The sequence below is a fragment of the Xiphias gladius genome, chromosome 1 (assembly GCF_016859285.1).
Source record: "Xiphias gladius isolate SHS-SW01 ecotype Sanya breed wild chromosome 1, ASM1685928v1, whole genome shotgun sequence".
Lineage (NCBI taxonomy): Eukaryota > Metazoa > Chordata > Actinopteri > Istiophoriformes > Xiphiidae > Xiphias > Xiphias gladius.
Genome location: NC_053400.1, coordinates 16047491 through 16063864, shown reverse-complemented (window position 1 = coordinate 16063864; position 16374 = coordinate 16047491). Strand labels below are relative to the sequence as shown.

General features: G+C 38.5%; 1 protein-coding gene across 1 annotated transcript in view; it reads right to left on the bottom strand.

Annotated features, from left to right (window-relative positions):
- The window catches only part of LOC120789161 (CUB and sushi domain-containing protein 1-like), a 298034-nt gene that overhangs the window by 33550 nt on the left and 248110 nt on the right, over positions 1-16374 (bottom strand). The window contains exons 48-58 of the mRNA XM_040125711.1: positions 15939-16055; positions 15437-15508; positions 14287-14433; positions 10611-10799; positions 10304-10489; positions 9066-9263; positions 7370-7543; positions 4352-4525; positions 3906-4079; positions 1980-2168; positions 7-183 (exon numbers count right to left, since the gene is read on the bottom strand). Coding sequence (XP_039981645.1) covers positions 7-183; positions 1980-2168; positions 3906-4079; positions 4352-4525; positions 7370-7543; positions 9066-9263; positions 10304-10489; positions 10611-10799; positions 14287-14433; positions 15437-15508; positions 15939-16055 — 1797 coding nt within the window. The remainder of the gene's footprint in view (positions 1-6; positions 184-1979; positions 2169-3905; positions 4080-4351; positions 4526-7369; positions 7544-9065; positions 9264-10303; positions 10490-10610; positions 10800-14286; positions 14434-15436; positions 15509-15938; positions 16056-16374) is intronic.

Here is a 16374-nt window from a genome sequence, read left to right as displayed (position 1 = left end):
CGTTACCAGTGCAGTATGGTGGCACTCCACTCCACGTGCCATCTTCCTGACAGTGGCGAGTAGCGTTGCCCACCAGCACCCCTCCGGGCAGACAGGAGTACTGCAGCACTGAACCATACGTCCAACTGTGGGTTCCAGATACTACTGCATTAGGGGGTACACCGGGGTCTCCACAGGAAATAGCTATGGAGACAGCGACAGATTTAAAGAGAGAGAGAGAGGGTGTTAGTGTGTGTGTGTGTGTGTGTGTTTTTGTGTGTGGGATTGTGTCCAACTATAGATTCCAGGTACGACTACAATAGGTGGTGCACCTGGGTCATTGCAGGGGACAGCTACAGGGAGAGGGTGACAGTGGCATTAACATAAGTGTTTGTTGTTTTTGTTTCAAAGTGCACACACAGAAAATAGTGACAGAAAATGGGGTCTGTGAACTACATCAAAGATGAAATTCATTTTTTAAATTTGCTGCCCAAAATACACAGACAGCAGATAAATATTCACTAAATGTGGGAAAAAAACAAACACGTTCTTTGTGATGTTTTCTAAATAATAAGTCATTTAACTCAAAAATCAGTTATCAACTTGGATATAACACAGTACGTTTCCTTTGCTTACTGCTTTTTATCCCTTTTTTTTTGCATTTCTGCCTTAATTTGATGTAGAGATAGACAGTAAATGTAGGGAGAGAGAGGGGTATGACATGCAACAAAGACAAATGTCTCCAGCTGGAGTTGTACTGAGGACTTTGTGGTTATGTGCACCTTTACCATTACGTTAATGCCTGTTGTAACTTCACAGTATAACTTGTACACACATGATTAAACAGAACCCATAGTGCTTTGCTTAAACTATGGCAGTATATAGTCATGCCAGTAAAGCTTGAGTTTGATTGAGTTTAAGCGCATTGCCTGAGAGAGAGAGAGAGAGAGAGAACCAATAACTCATCAAATATTAAAATCACCTTAGTTAGAAAACATAAAAAGAGTCTCTCCCTCTCCTCTGTATAGAAAACTAGAAGAAATCGTTCCACAATTTCAAAGCAACAGACATCAGTGAAAAAAAATCCTCTATTTTTTTCTTCAATTTTGGAAAAATTGACATTTTACGGAGCACAGGTTTCTGGAGGACACAGATATGAAACTGCTCTCAATTTTCTATTTCTGCCAAATGACTGGTCCTCTGATATCTCCCCTTACTCCCAAATTGTATTACTTCATCCTCTCCTTGCCCCATAGTAATCGCCCCTCTCCCCCCAATTTTCCGATAACACCTTGTTTCTTGAATGTAATGCTCGATGCACAGACACCGGCATCTCACGAGTGTCTGCCCCTGTCTCCCTCTCTGTCTGATTCCTCATCTCTACCTCTCTGTTACTGTGTCCTTGTTCGGCAGTCCTTTTCGCCCCTCTGTGTTTCTCTCTCCATCTCTGAATCAGCCTTCTCCTCTCTATCGCTCTCTAGTTTAATCTCTATGTTTCTATCGGCCATGGTAGCCCTATTGCCCTAAGAGACACATGCTCATCTTTTTTTTCTGTACACACAGACACACACACACACATGCTCAAACCTTTAAGCCTATATCTTGCATACTCTCGCCCTCCTTTTATGATTACTTCCCTCCCTCTTCTTTCATGAACCCTCTCTTATTCTCTCAGTTTCTCATTCGCTCCTCATCTTCCTCCCAGTGGCTCTTCAAGCCATTTCACTCCTCAAATGGCCTTTCCTGACAAATATAAAGAAAAATAAATAGAAATTCACTTGCCTATGACTACTTGTGTTCAGTATGACAAACTTCTTTTGACATATATTTTTTTCTAGAATTCCACGAAGTTTTTCACAATAGGGTAAACATTTCCTTAGATACCTTTGAATTTAAATCTGTTGGTCTTTCTGTCTGCTTCTCTCTAATTTGTCTTCTAAACATGTATTGCCATCCTTGCTCTCAAGTAAAACCGTTTTCAAACTTTTGTCCATCCATACCTTGGCAGCGAGGGATTGGTCTGTCCCACCGTCCATCATGTTGACATGTGAGGAGCGCAGAGCCCAGCAGGTAGAAGCCTCGTTTACAGTGGATTGCCACACTCACACCATAGCTGAAGACTTCTGGGTAACGTATGCCAGACTGGCGCACACCATTCTCCACATGGCCGGGGTCCGAACAGTTTACCACTGCAGAAGAGAGAAGAAAACGCTGCTTGAATCTCCAGTATTTAAATGGTGCTAAATGACAGAAATGTGTCTCCACTTTTTTTTTTAAGGCATACATGGTTCATAAGAGAAGAGAAGAGAAAATCATTCTCACATTCACTGCTCCCCATGTGACAGGCACTCAAGTGATTACCCTATAGTAATCTCATCTATAATAATCTACAGTAATATAACTGAGATTTTGGACATTTTTTAATCATCACGATTTTGTGTCATCATTGTCAGGTTTACTGTTGCATGGCTGTAATTATTGCATCCATAAAATCTGATGGTTTGCATTGTGAGATTGTGAGCAGAAAGTAGCGCGCACACTCTTTTCAATCGATCAACACTCAACCAACACTTTGTGGAAATAAAATAGCAGACAGTAAATATAGTGCACTATATAGTAAATAGGGAATGATTTAAGATACAGCTTGCATGAGTCAAGAACAGAATCAAATCAAAATCAACCGACTCTCAACATGATGGAACTGAACTATACAGAGCAACCACCAGAGAACAGGCTGGGTACTTTAGAGTACTAAACCTTGAATCACAGTGTTGCAAATTCAAATTCTCCTTGTTGCTCTGTCTTGCTCTTTTCTAAACTGCTCTTTTGCCATACCCAGCTTTGTTCTGTGGAGTTCTTCTTTGTTCTCTACTCCCTCCTCTGGTCCCTTCTACCCCTCTGTTCTGCTCACTGGGTGGATGCCAGTCCAATAAGAGTGGATTTGATTTTCCACATGTCAGAGGGGAGACTGACATTCACTCAAATTCAAGTCCATGGGGGACATTCATATGTGTGTGTAAATGTGTGTGTGCGTGTGCGTCTGGCACCCTATGGGAACAAAGAAAGTTTCAGTCTCATAATTGACAGCTGCTGCTGGGAGGGAGAGAGAGACAGACAGAAAAGGTGAGGGAACGCAAGCGAGCGAGGATGAATCCCCTCTTTGGAAAACCCATGTGAGCAACTATGTTGTATTGATCTGCTCTCACGACTTTGCTGAATGCCTGTGTGTTTGCTTTTTAGTATATCATAACTGTTACACTACTGGACGTCTGGGGAGGCTTGTAGTATAACAACCACGCATGGTTAGCAGAGGAGAAGAAAGTGTCTCTGGACATGTACCCAGCTGTGCGTGTGCACTTTTAAATTTGTCAGTCTATTTAGAGACAAACACACACACACACACACACCACACTGATTGTGGCTGAATACAAGTCAATGGTAAGTGTGTGTTTATGGCACAGATATTCACTTCTTAATTTTATAGTTTGCTGGCAGCAGATTCGGCCAAACATTTTCCAGTTGACATACTTGAAGCAAACTGGGCCGACAAATACTGAATATATGTTGATCATCTAAAATGCATGGTCTACTTGGATCACATTTTTTTGTAACTACTATTCCATTTGGTTACAATGAAGTTTTACTCAACTGCTGTTGAGAGGTAGAACTATCTTAATGCAGTTACATGAAGGTGAAAACAATGAAAGGCCCCTGAAACATGCATTACTGCATTGACAAAGCATGTGTGCACAACAGCATTTTCATGTTCTTAACATACATGTACCAGAGGTGAACCGGAATAAAATCCCAAAGGATCTTATCCTACTGTATGTACTCCAATCTGAAGAACTGATTCAACTAAAGCATCTACGGGTATTTGTGAGGGTATAAGCCAGTAACTCTGTGTTTGTGTATGTGTTTGTGACCTTTGCAGACAGGTAGGGGGCTGCTCCACTGTCCGTTGAGTCGGCACTGAGCACGAGCATTTCCACTGAGGATGTAACCTCTGTTACAGGTAAAGTTGACAACATCATTGAGGTTGAATTCGCTGCCATTAGTCCGCCCGTTGACTGGGTTGCCGGGGTGACCACAAGTGATCGCTGAGGGAGTAGAGAAGAGTATGGTATTTGCCACTTGATATTTTTGTAAAATCTTTAGTTTTTTGCTGGAAAATATAAATGCTGCAGAGACATTCACTGAAAGAACAATTTAAACCCTGAAGGGCCTAAAATGTGCAATTTCTTTTAAGATTCTTGTTTGTAATGGATTTACTTTATATAGGAAATTCTCTTTTTGTAGCTTTTCAAGAGAGCAGTAAATCATGATACACTGCAGATGAACTACAATGGCTTCGGCATCATATAGTACTTACGGACACAGACGGGTGTTGTTCCAGACCACCGATGGTCTTGCTGGCAGATTCTGACTGACGTGCCAATTAAGCGATATCCTAACATGCACTGGTACACCACTGTGTCACGGTAGCTAGAGCCATCTCCACTAATGTGACCATTGACTATAGGATCTGGAGAGTCACAGTGACCAGCTGGAAGAGAAAGAGTGATAGAGATTAATGCACTATAATGAAAAACAACTTAAAATCACTTTCTTCTCTTGGGCTTTAAAGTCATTGGTGTTGGTTCAATATTCCTGTAGTTATGACTTTAAAACAGCTACTTAAGCTAATTGTCTCAACAGTTAGCCAAATGACGTACAGGTGCTGTTTCTATACTTAAACTTTTAAAGGTCGGGAGAGTGATGTCATCAGTGCATCTGCAAATCAATGTTTAAAGACAGTTCACCTCCTGACTGCAGCCCTATATGCAGCAATTACAGATGGGCTAAAGGTCTGATAAAATCTGCATATTTAAACGATTTCTCTGTGCTCTCTAAGTGGCCTTAAAGTACCACATCTTTTCATGATTTCTTAAAACCTGTGCCTCATGAAGTCAATGACTGCGGCCCGGTACATTTTGATGCATTGTGCTTTTAATAGTTTTTTTCTTAAATGATTTCATATACTTTCTCAAATGATGATTAATGTTGTGAAAACAGGCATCTAGAAAATTGATTATTTTTGAAAACTCATTAGAGATTTCTGTTGATGTATTGCTGGTATTTTTAACACTTATCTAAACAGCATCTAGGACCCACCAGATATAAAAGTTTCTTATCATGAATACCAAAACTGTTTACAGCAGTAGACATGTTTGAGATCTCCTCTGAAGATTTATTCTGTCAGTATCTGTACCTCCTGAATATAACACACAGGGGATTGTGTAAAATTACTTCATTTTAAACTCTTAAATACTGCAAATTATGGCCTTTCCAAAATTATGAGGAACAGATGTTTTGCTTTCTTGAAAGAGACAAATTTCTTCAATAAATAAATAAAATTCCATAAAGTAAGATTATGGAGACTAAAGGATTTTGGAACTTTAACACAAGTGTTCCTGTGTGAATAGACCATATGGTCTGTTCATTAGAAAACTTTTGTGATGTTTTATGTCAGCGTGAGACTGATAGGGGCCCTAAACATCATTTCTTGGTGGTTTACTAACCCAATATTTTAACATTAGGTTTTAAAGGGGTACAATACAGTACCTCACGAGAAAGGACTTCACATAGCTTGATTACAGTATCAAGGTTAGTCACTTTCGGTTGAAGGACAATCAGAAGATTTTATCAAGTTGAATAAACAACATTCTGAAGTTTGTTTTTTTAAATCCTAACCCAAATCCCGTGCATAATCAGTCTAAATTGACTAATGAAGTACAGCTAACTGGCATTTTACCACATAAAAACCACATTCATTACGGCATTTAAATAGTTATATAGCGACTTCAAATTTAAACTCTTCTTACATCAACGTTTGGGTTATTTTGCCTACCCTTGTTAGCTTCAGAATTTAAAAATAACAATGTGATTGTGGACAGACCTTAATTTATAGATTAATCACATAAAATGTGAATCCTGCATGAGGTTTCTTATTCAGGCATGTAAGTCCAAGGCAGAGTCATTGGAGTAGAGTGCGCATGTAAAATCAGGATTAATCATCTCTGGTCAGTGCTTACTGAAGGTCTAAATCAAGCCCTTAATGTACTAAGTAATAAAATGTCTCAGTAGTAGATCATTTGAGTTACTGAGGCATGTGCACAGTTTATCTTACTTATTGCTGGTCTAATTTCCATATACCTTAAATAGACACATGTACTGACCCCATGTATTACTAAAGCTTATGTACAGAATATATGACTTCAGAAATTTCCATTAAAAATTTAGTCTTTACAAAAAGCCCTTGACACAGCTTAGTCCTCTATACACCAGTTGAACAAAATATAGAGATACCACTGCTAATGGCAGATGAATAAAAACAGTTTTCATCACATTATAAACTTCTTCATATCTTGTACATACTGGCCTTTAATTTGGCATTACACTGTACAATCTGTTGGGTTCTATATTATGTACGCCCGAAAATACCTTCTGTCTGACAGTTGGCCCCAGGCACTAATCATGTTGGATGTTAAACTGAAATGTAAATAAACGTACAAACTAGAATTACGGCTATATGCCTCCGCCATACTGTCAAGTTGCAGTTTGCATCCATGTCTGTCCAGACTTATATAATATATACAGTAGAGAGACTGTAAGACTTTTCAACCCAGCAGCACAGAAGATCTATAAAATCACCACAGTTTCAAGGTGGGCACCCAAGATTAGTCTCAACAATTCAGTACCTGACCAAATGTGAAATATGGTCACAATCTCCCCTTCTGTTCCTGAGTTTTAACATTGAATAACGGCCAGAAAAGTGTATTTGCAGAATATCATGATGTCACAGTGAAGTTGACCTTTGACCTTTTGAATATGAAATGTCATCACGTCATAATTTTTTCCTACAAGACATTGGTGTGAAATTTTGTCATAATTAGCATATGAATTCTTGAGTTATGGCCAAAAACATGTTTTGTGAGGTCACAGTGACCTTAACTTTTGACCTTTGACTACGAAATTCTAATCAACTCGTCCTTGATGTAGTGAACGTTTGTGCAAAATTTGACGAAATTCCCCCAAGGCATTCCTGAGACATCACGTTCACTAGAGTGGGACGGACGGATGGACAGCCTGAAAACATAATGTCTCAAGCCACCGCAGTCATTGGCATGGAGGCATAGAAATGATACAAGAGATCTTTAATGTAAGATGCCTGCAAGGCTTTGATTTACTCTATGACAGCTTACCACATTTAATTACCAGTACACAGGCATTCGCTCCTGAACCTGTTGAATTCACTTTCATTATTGATCAGATTGTCAATTTTTATTCCAAAGTGTCTTAGGACAGGCCACAACACAATGTACATGCTATCACATTTAATGGACCTTACCTAGACACCTGGTTTCTGCACCACTCCACAGACCGTTAGCACCGCACTCTCTGACATGTGACCCAACCAGCGTGTAACCATGGTTACACATAAAGATTGCAGTTGCTCCAAATGTTGTCAGTGTCCCCAGTTTGGTCCCAAAGGGTGGAGAAGGAAGCTCACCACAGGAGATGACTAAATAATAGATATTATAAGATCATGTCATTACAGAAAGACACAGGAAATCACATATGACATAACATTATGGGGCCACTGGTACTGTTTTATTTTCTGTGTTACGTCTGGATACGAAATGGGTTATGCTGCCAAATCTTCATAATATTACACACTACAATACCTGAATTTAAACACTGTATTTATTTATTAAGTGTTCCAATGCTATACTGGCCTGAATTAGATTTATGTCAGAAGATTTAAGATATTTTTTTCCTTAATATCCTTAGAGACACAGTTTTCAAACCACCAGTCAGCTTGAAGAATAGACACTTCTGTTAGATTGCCAAATCCCTCAAAAGTGCTGCAGTGTTAGGTAGATCGACTCAAATACTAGATCATGGAAAAAAGATCTAGGAAAATAAACTGAAAATGTAGCAAAATAAAGTTTGAAAACTACTGGGCTAATGTAAGATAAAATTCAATTTTTCATTTTTAAATCATGGCATGTCATATATTATGCAATGCTGAGAAATTCTGTAGCCTATTGGAAAGTTTTCTAAGTCACAATGTTCTCTTACTACTTCACTTCATGAAATAAGTAGAAAAGGCACATTGCAGCGTAACACTCTATTTGAAAAACCAATCCTCCAGTACTGCCAACATATACCCCACATTTAGGGATCACAGGCATCATTCTGTTTAAAATAGTTATCACAGTCCCGAGAGACTATGCAGTGGTTAAGATCCTAAGGCATTTGGAAACACAAATAGCCTGGTAACTAGTTTTAAAAAAGAAGTAGTAAGGGCAATGTATAAACACACTCAATAAAAAATTGTTTGATCTCTAGCTGTCCCTTTCCTACTATCAAACCTTCAAAACATGCGGCAGCCAATATTAAACATGGTCATACTTTCACTCAAACCAACTGAGAAGCTAATGCTGTCTTTGCACAAAAGAAGCTAACTCTATCCGGGAGGAATACTTTTGCTGACTTTTCCAGCTATTTTGTACCAGGGTGGAAACACTCTTTTGATAACTCATTCATGACAGTTTGTGGCAGCAGCTGCAATGTGGTTTTATTGTATTGATAGTCTTTTTGCGTGCATATGTTCCCTGCTCATGCAGGTGTGTCTATGTATGAGTTGTCCTTTTTATTCCTTGGTTTATAAGTTGTTGATTTGGGTAACTAACATCATATAAGAAGTTAAAAATGACCTGCCCGGTGTGGAGTAAAAAGGACTGGGAAGCATTTCATTGGAATATACATGGGCATGTGTTTTGACTCAATTTAAAGGAGCCTCTTAAATCCTAGATATGGCTCAATATCTGTGTAGACTCATAAATGAAGTTATATGTCAGTGCGACTGTTGAGGGAGGTCAAAAAGATCACAAAACATCATATCATCATGGAGTTTTATTATCTTATTCAGAGGGCGGAGGGGTCAGATGATTCTGAGCAAAACAAATCTAAGAGTGACAGTTGTGATTTCATTTGCACAGCATAGCCATGATGGTGTTCGTGCTTGTATCAATACTTACTCTTGCACATAGCTGGGTCATCTGACCCCTCCCAGGTCCCGTTGGCAAGGCAGCGAAGAGTCCGATGCCCCACACCCAAATAGTACCCTTTTGAGCATTCCAGCATCACCATAGACCCAAACTCCCCCAATCTACCATAGAGCAGGTGGTGGGTCATGTGATCTGATAAGATGCCCTCAATGCTAGGGCAGTGGACCGCTGGAAAACAAATTTTGATGAAATTACAATTAAATAAAACATTTTATTTAATGTTTTCAAGCTTCCTTTATGTGCTTTCCCATTGCTGGAGCTATTTACTGCTGTATGGTACCAGCAGTAAATACCACATGAGCCTCTATAATGCACAATTTCTAATCCATGAAAATCTATAATCTTATTTATGAGTAATATTCTCATAAAGCAACACTTAGGACAGTAAGGATCCAATCCAGAACTTACTGAATTTGGCCTTATGTACATTCTATGAATTCCATTGTTATTTATAATTTTTTTTTTTTAACTTATACAGATGCTTGATGATTCTACTTTTTTTTTCTCTACACAAACTTTTATTTCATTTTTTAATTTCACACCCCCATGTAGAGAAAGATTGTGGAAATACAGGCACTAAAGTGAATAAATTTACCCTATTTTGAAAGTCAGCTCTATTAAAGGTCTTCCACATACCACTAATTTTATTATTTGTTAATAAATTATCCGATAAATAATGCCCCATCTTACAAATCTCCACAATGCTAATTGTATTCTGACTTAAAGGAGAAAAGACATTCTTTAAATATCCTAATACCCAGGCTACTGAATGACACACTGACAGCAACATTGATGTTGTTCGAAACATTAAAAAAAGACACTGTGCATAGAAACTGAATTAATTTAATTTAATTTAATTTAATTTTTTGATAGTAACACACTTTGAGTAGGAAATTTCCTACTTGACTGTTTTGGATCGGTAGTTTGATGATAAAATAGTAACTCAAGATCCACTTACTAGCTTTTCTAGGGATTTCAACCGCATCTCATGGTCTTCCTCAGAGGGTTGAGTTTTTTGAGTTGTCATGGAGACAACCATAAAATCTGCGCAACTGTACTCCATCAACTGAGAAAGGCTATGAGATTTGGTGAAAAGATCTGGAAATAGCTAGCAAGTGGACCTTAAGATTTTTTCTTTTTTTTTTTTTAATTCTTGTTAACTCATACCCTTGAGTGCTCTTTAATCAAATTTAAAAAAAAAAACTTACGTAGACATCTGGGGGCTGACGCAGCATTACTCCAGCTGCCATCTTCCAAACACACCGCGGTCATTGAAACACCGGGGTCAAAGTGGTAACCATGGTTACAATGGTAGGTAACTTGGCTACCAACAGTGTACTGGTAAGCATGGAAGCTGCCGTTGCCCGGTGACTGAGGGATTCCACATGAGATAGCTGCCACATCACAAAGAGAGAAGTGTATTAGAGGGAATTCCTTATGAGATAGCAATTTTTAAACTCTTGTCAGCTTTTTTCATCATCACTTAGATGATGAAGAATGTGTTTAAAATTTTACCTTGACAAAAAGGTGGTGGTGTGTCCCATTGGAAAAGCCCATTGGAGTGGAGCCTGCAGGTGGCATTGGTTGAGCCTACCAGGTGGTAACCACGGTTACAAAAGAACTGTAGTCTACTACCTGGTCGGAGTTTAGTTCGGTTGACCAAGCCCCCATTCACTGGAGGATCATTAATGCTACAGTAGGCAGCTGGAGACGGAGGAACAAAGAGAGAAAGAGTGTGAAAAATGAAATAAAAAGTTTTTCTCTGGGTTTTCCAATTCACAGGAAAATCTATCAGTTACTGGACACATTACGGCCCTCATGCTCCCGTTCCCAGGCGTTATCGATAAAAGACATTAATTATCATCTCTGCCCCGTATTGCATTACAGCTAGCAACAGTGTCAGCAAGTTTAGTCAACATAGAAAGATTCACAAACCTGTGAATGAGTTACAAAAACAAGCAGAAAACTCATAGTAAATAAAGTACTTTTTCTGAAACCTTTCCAAGTGATGTAATCTTTTGTCCTGCTGGAACTGAGCATAAAAGCACAACTGCTAGAGCATGGAGAATAGTCTAAACATCTGGCAGAACCAGCAACGACGGACTGCTTGGCTCTTCTATCCCTGTCCAATGCTCCACCTGGTCTTGGCTCCTCTCCCTTTTGGCTACACATTGGTGGAATGACTTTCCTACACCAGTCAGGACAACGGAGTCACTCTGTAATTTCCTTTTTCATCTATAAACCTTTCTTTCCAAGAAGTATCTTAAGCTCCCTCTCCCCAATTAGTCATATGGCCTCTAGTTTGCTCACTCTGTCTCCTCTAAAATCATTTGTATCTGCACCACTAATTTTATATCTCATTATAGCTTCTCTCTAACATGATCATTCTCTGGTTGCTGACATATTCAGGAATGAGGGACCAGTCCTTTGATTCCTTACTACTTAATGTTTATAATTTTGAGAAATGGAAAAGAACTTCTCTTGGAAAAGATTTTATCACAGGGCCTCTGTATCAGAGGATCAGGTGCTGTTTAAAACTGAATTGCACTGGCAATTGGCAATTTTACTGGGACTGTGGATGATTGAAATTACTTCTCTCACAGTCTGCAGGAAACACTGCAATTTGAATACATAAAGATAAATCTCAAATTACCTTTGGAAATAAAAAACATACTGTATATTGTGCGCTCATACCTATATATAAGCGTGCTGTGATAAAGAGATAAAGACATGCAGTACTTTATTAATCCCAGTATGAAACTTTAGGAGAGAAGTGTTCTAGAGAAATTCCTTTCAAACAGTATTATTTTTAATATTTTAACTGTGCCTATGTGTAGACAGGATAATCAGGATAGTCAAGATAGGATAGGCAAGACAGTGCAGGATTGTGGAAAATGCAGAGGCAATGAATGATACACACTGTATTGGACACTTGTTAGAATATTATTGTGCTTATATCATGGCCACTTGCTTAAGAACCCAAAAAAGAAATCGTAAAGATCATCAATACAATTTGAATAATTTGGTGATGGTTTGGTTTATTGATAGTTGGTTAAACTATAAGTCATTTTCACCATTAAAATAGCCCAAACCATACTGTTGCTATGGTTACTTTCAGAGATTATAAACAATTTTACCAGACATTTGCCAGCCAATCAGTTATCAATACACACCAAAACGTACCAAAAGTTGAGTGAGCATTCCTGTGGAAGCCCAGTATTCATTAGGCCCCGCAGCAGTTATCAGGCTGTGCCGTCCACAATCGACAGAGCCCTCTGACAGTTGACACCATTCTCTAGCCTTGACCGAACATACCTCTAAGATTGCTTTGAATCCTACTCTCACACAGGCAAAGAGCAGTTACTAAGCGGCTTGACCTGGCCTTATATCTACATTATATCTGCTCAGGTTAAACTGCCATGGCTAGCCCCACTAGCTTTTATAGGTAGCTTCATCTGAATGCCATGGTCCACTCTGTAGTCTAGCCGCCATCCTTGCTTATCTAGCTCTACTAGTCTTGAAAATAGTTCATACTTATATTAGAAACTTTTCCACACCATTTTATGACCTAGTGCCCCTTTAGGCTGTCTGGGAAGCCTATCCTCACCCCAAAGACAAAGCAGATACTTAGCGCCTAGACCTGCTCATTTATCCAAACAATCACTGTATATCTAGTTCAACTACTCTCACAAACAGTCCACCACCCAACACACATTCAAGCAGCAAAAGCCAAAAAACAACAACGACAACAAAAAGAACAGACAGAGGAGTTTAATTTCAAAGTGAATCACCATGAAGCATCTACATAAGCACTGACTACTGCTGCTTTTAGAAAGGTCAGTGGACAAATACATTTGATACAATTAAGAAAAATGGCACCAAGGTCATTTTAAAGCTAAAGCAAGCATGGAGAATGAAAAGAATGACAAGAAAAATAAAGCGGTGATTGTTACAGCCCAAACTGAAGGCCACACAGACCTACTCACACATATTAACACACACACACACACACACACACACACACACACACACACACACACACACACACACACACACACACACACACACACACACACACACACACACACACACACACACACTTGTTCTACTCTTGCGAGGACCCTCACAGGCATAATACATTATTCTACCCTAATTCTAATCTTATTTGTTACCTTCATCCTAAAGCTAAGTAAACTTTAAACCTCCAACAGCCCTTCGAAGAAGCAGAGAAGTGAAGAAACAGAACTAATAAGTCATAAATCCATGTTATAAGCAATTGATAAACATACATATGCAGTATATAGTGCACTCTATGTGTGGTGTATTTCAATATAAAGCACAGCAGAGCATAATAGTGTATAGGAAGTGAAAAATGTCCACCATAAATTTCTGTTCTCTGTATAGCTGCTGTTGTCAGGGCAATACAACACCATGGGGAAAAGACAATACTATTACTTCAGGCCATTGTGCTGATATAACCCACAAACTGAAATATATCACACATTTTTTCAGTATAGAGAGTCAGGAGACTGACCTTGTGACTCACTCCTCTCAAGCCCAAACAGGATCAGTGTCGCTATAAATTGTATTTTCTATGACTGAGATTGGAGGTCATCTTCAACACGTTCTTCACAAGGCAAAACTCATGATTAAGGGGCAGCCGAAAAACTTCCCAAACTGAATCTAACAAAGCTAATTGTTAGAAAGCCACAGTGTTGGCAAGAACCTGCAGAGATAATACACTCAAACTGAAACAAACTGTCAAATTAATATATTGACTTTACTAATTCTTGTTCACTCCTAATTAGCCCGATGCATTAAAAAAATAATGTTTCCAATTATAGGTGTTTTCTAAATGATCATGGCTCATGTACCTACACCCTTGATGCATCAATTCACTTTCATGAGGAAAAGCATACAGGTTGGTTATTTATGCTGGTAGATATAAAAAGATTTTCCCCTTGTTTGCCTAAAAAACTAAAACTGTAGCTTTCCTCCTTGACATGCAAGTAATGCATAATTACACTTAATTTTAATTTAAACAGAAAAATAGAAAGACAGATAAGGAGATAGCTGGTATTCAATTTTACTTCTATTATATTCTCGTAATGTTAACATGGTCACTGGCTGTTTATAAATAGATTAACAGGCCAAAAAAAGAGAAGAAAATGAAGAGAGATATTAGATGTACCTGAATATCGTATCTTGAATCCTCTCTTGTTGGTTGCATGGTCAGTGGACCATCGTAGATAAAGCTGGTTTGTTTTAGATGTGAAGTTCAGCTGAGATGAGTGGTTACCACTTAGAGCAACAAGCAAAGGGCTTTGTCCTGAAGATCCTAGAGAAACAAATGAGTAACACTTCAGAACTGCTGTGTGTACAGTGGACAGTATATCGTTATGTACTTATGTATATAATTAGTAATTTTCTTTAGGGGTGTATGTGTATGTTGGGATGACAGGGATAAAAATAGACAAACAGTGGATGCAGCCCTAAGTAATTTTTGCATTGTTAAGAAAGACTCACCAGTCATCTATGAACTTTATAAAATATTTTTTTTAAATCTAGCAGTGTACCCTTTATTTAAAAGTTTTTTTTTATTGTTTTGTTTTATTTTAAACGAATGGAACAGCAAATCAGAAACATCCCCAGTAACAGCCGCCCACTCAACAGTGACGCCGTTGCTGTCGGCAATATCAAAGGCAGCTAGACTATGTTTAGGGCCAGCCAAGATAATACAAATAAACAGAGCTGAGCAGGATACACATATTAGTTGTATATTTACTAACCCTGCTTGTGAATTCCAATACAAATCACATAGTTCAAAAGCTAGTAAAGTCTAATTTGTGTTTTGTTGGTTTGTTATGATGTTGCTTATTTTATAAATTAAGCTGAGGGAAATGTGAATGGACATTAGGATTTAAAGATCTTATATTCTGATTCTGGCAGAAATAATTAAAAAAAAAAACATTGTTAGTTGTAACTATCCAATGAAGTTTTGTAAAGTTACATAAACTACTTATTATACAATGTAAATACAGTTTTAATAAATAAATAAAGAAGAGGGAAGTTAATTTATACACACACACACACACAGACACACACACAATTGTCTTACACACACAATCTTTTCTGCACACTTTCATATTTATCGTTACACAACCTTCTTAGAAATCCTTGGGTGAAAATTCCCCACACCAGCAAGGCGAATTAAGTGTTGTGCATCGTACTAACTGTTGTGCTACGTTTTTATAAACAGACCTGAATTACAGCTGCATGTGAGTATGCGTGTGTGAGTGTGTCTAGGTGTAGCAAAAACAGCGAGGAAAAGCTTTTTATACCATCAAAGATCTCCAGTTCATCAAACTGTTTCTCGCTGTGGAACATCTCAACATAGATATTGATGGTATAACCTGGGAAACAAGAGAAATTAATTTACAATCACATCCAAAAAGCTGCAATATGCAATAAAAAAATGTATACCACACACACAAATGCAGGGACCTACACTTTGCACAAACCTTTATGAATATGCATTATGCATGTAAATTCAGATGTACATACATACATGTGCAAACAGCCTTGCAAACGTCACTTTGAAACATTCTGTATTTTACATAAACTTACTCTTCCATACATAGACACACACAAACTCACTTTATATACAGTCTGTTGTACGTACAGACAGTTTCTCACACTGTACAACACACAATCAATCACACAAACTTTTTTGCAAATATAAATGTACACACATATAATTACTTCAATCTCTGACACATAATCCTACACATAAAAACAGCAGTCTATACACATACTGAATGCACGCCATGACACACACTGTACCTGGAACCATACGTAACAGCCAGGAGCATGTCTGGCTGTTGGGGTAGTTGGTAGGAAACCCGGGGCTTAGTATTACTCCTGATGATGAAGACCGCTCCTCATTAGCTGGGCACTCGGCTGGAGGGGTAACAACCAAAAGCCCGTCAGATTGATCAAAACAGTGAGAACTTGCAGGTTTCTTTTATACATTTCTAACTTCTAACAATTCTCCTCTCTGATTTATGTCCTTTCCATCCATCATTCATGTTTATATGCCCACTTCCCTTATCTTTCTCCCTTTCTCCAGCACACATGCAAAAAGAGCCAGGTTTTATTCAACTTGCTTGCACTGGTACCAGATGCGTAGGGGTCATGTTTGGGATTTGTCAGAATGTGTGGAATCTGAGGGCCACATACAACCCCCACCAGACACTGCAAGCCTCTCCCAGTCTTTCTG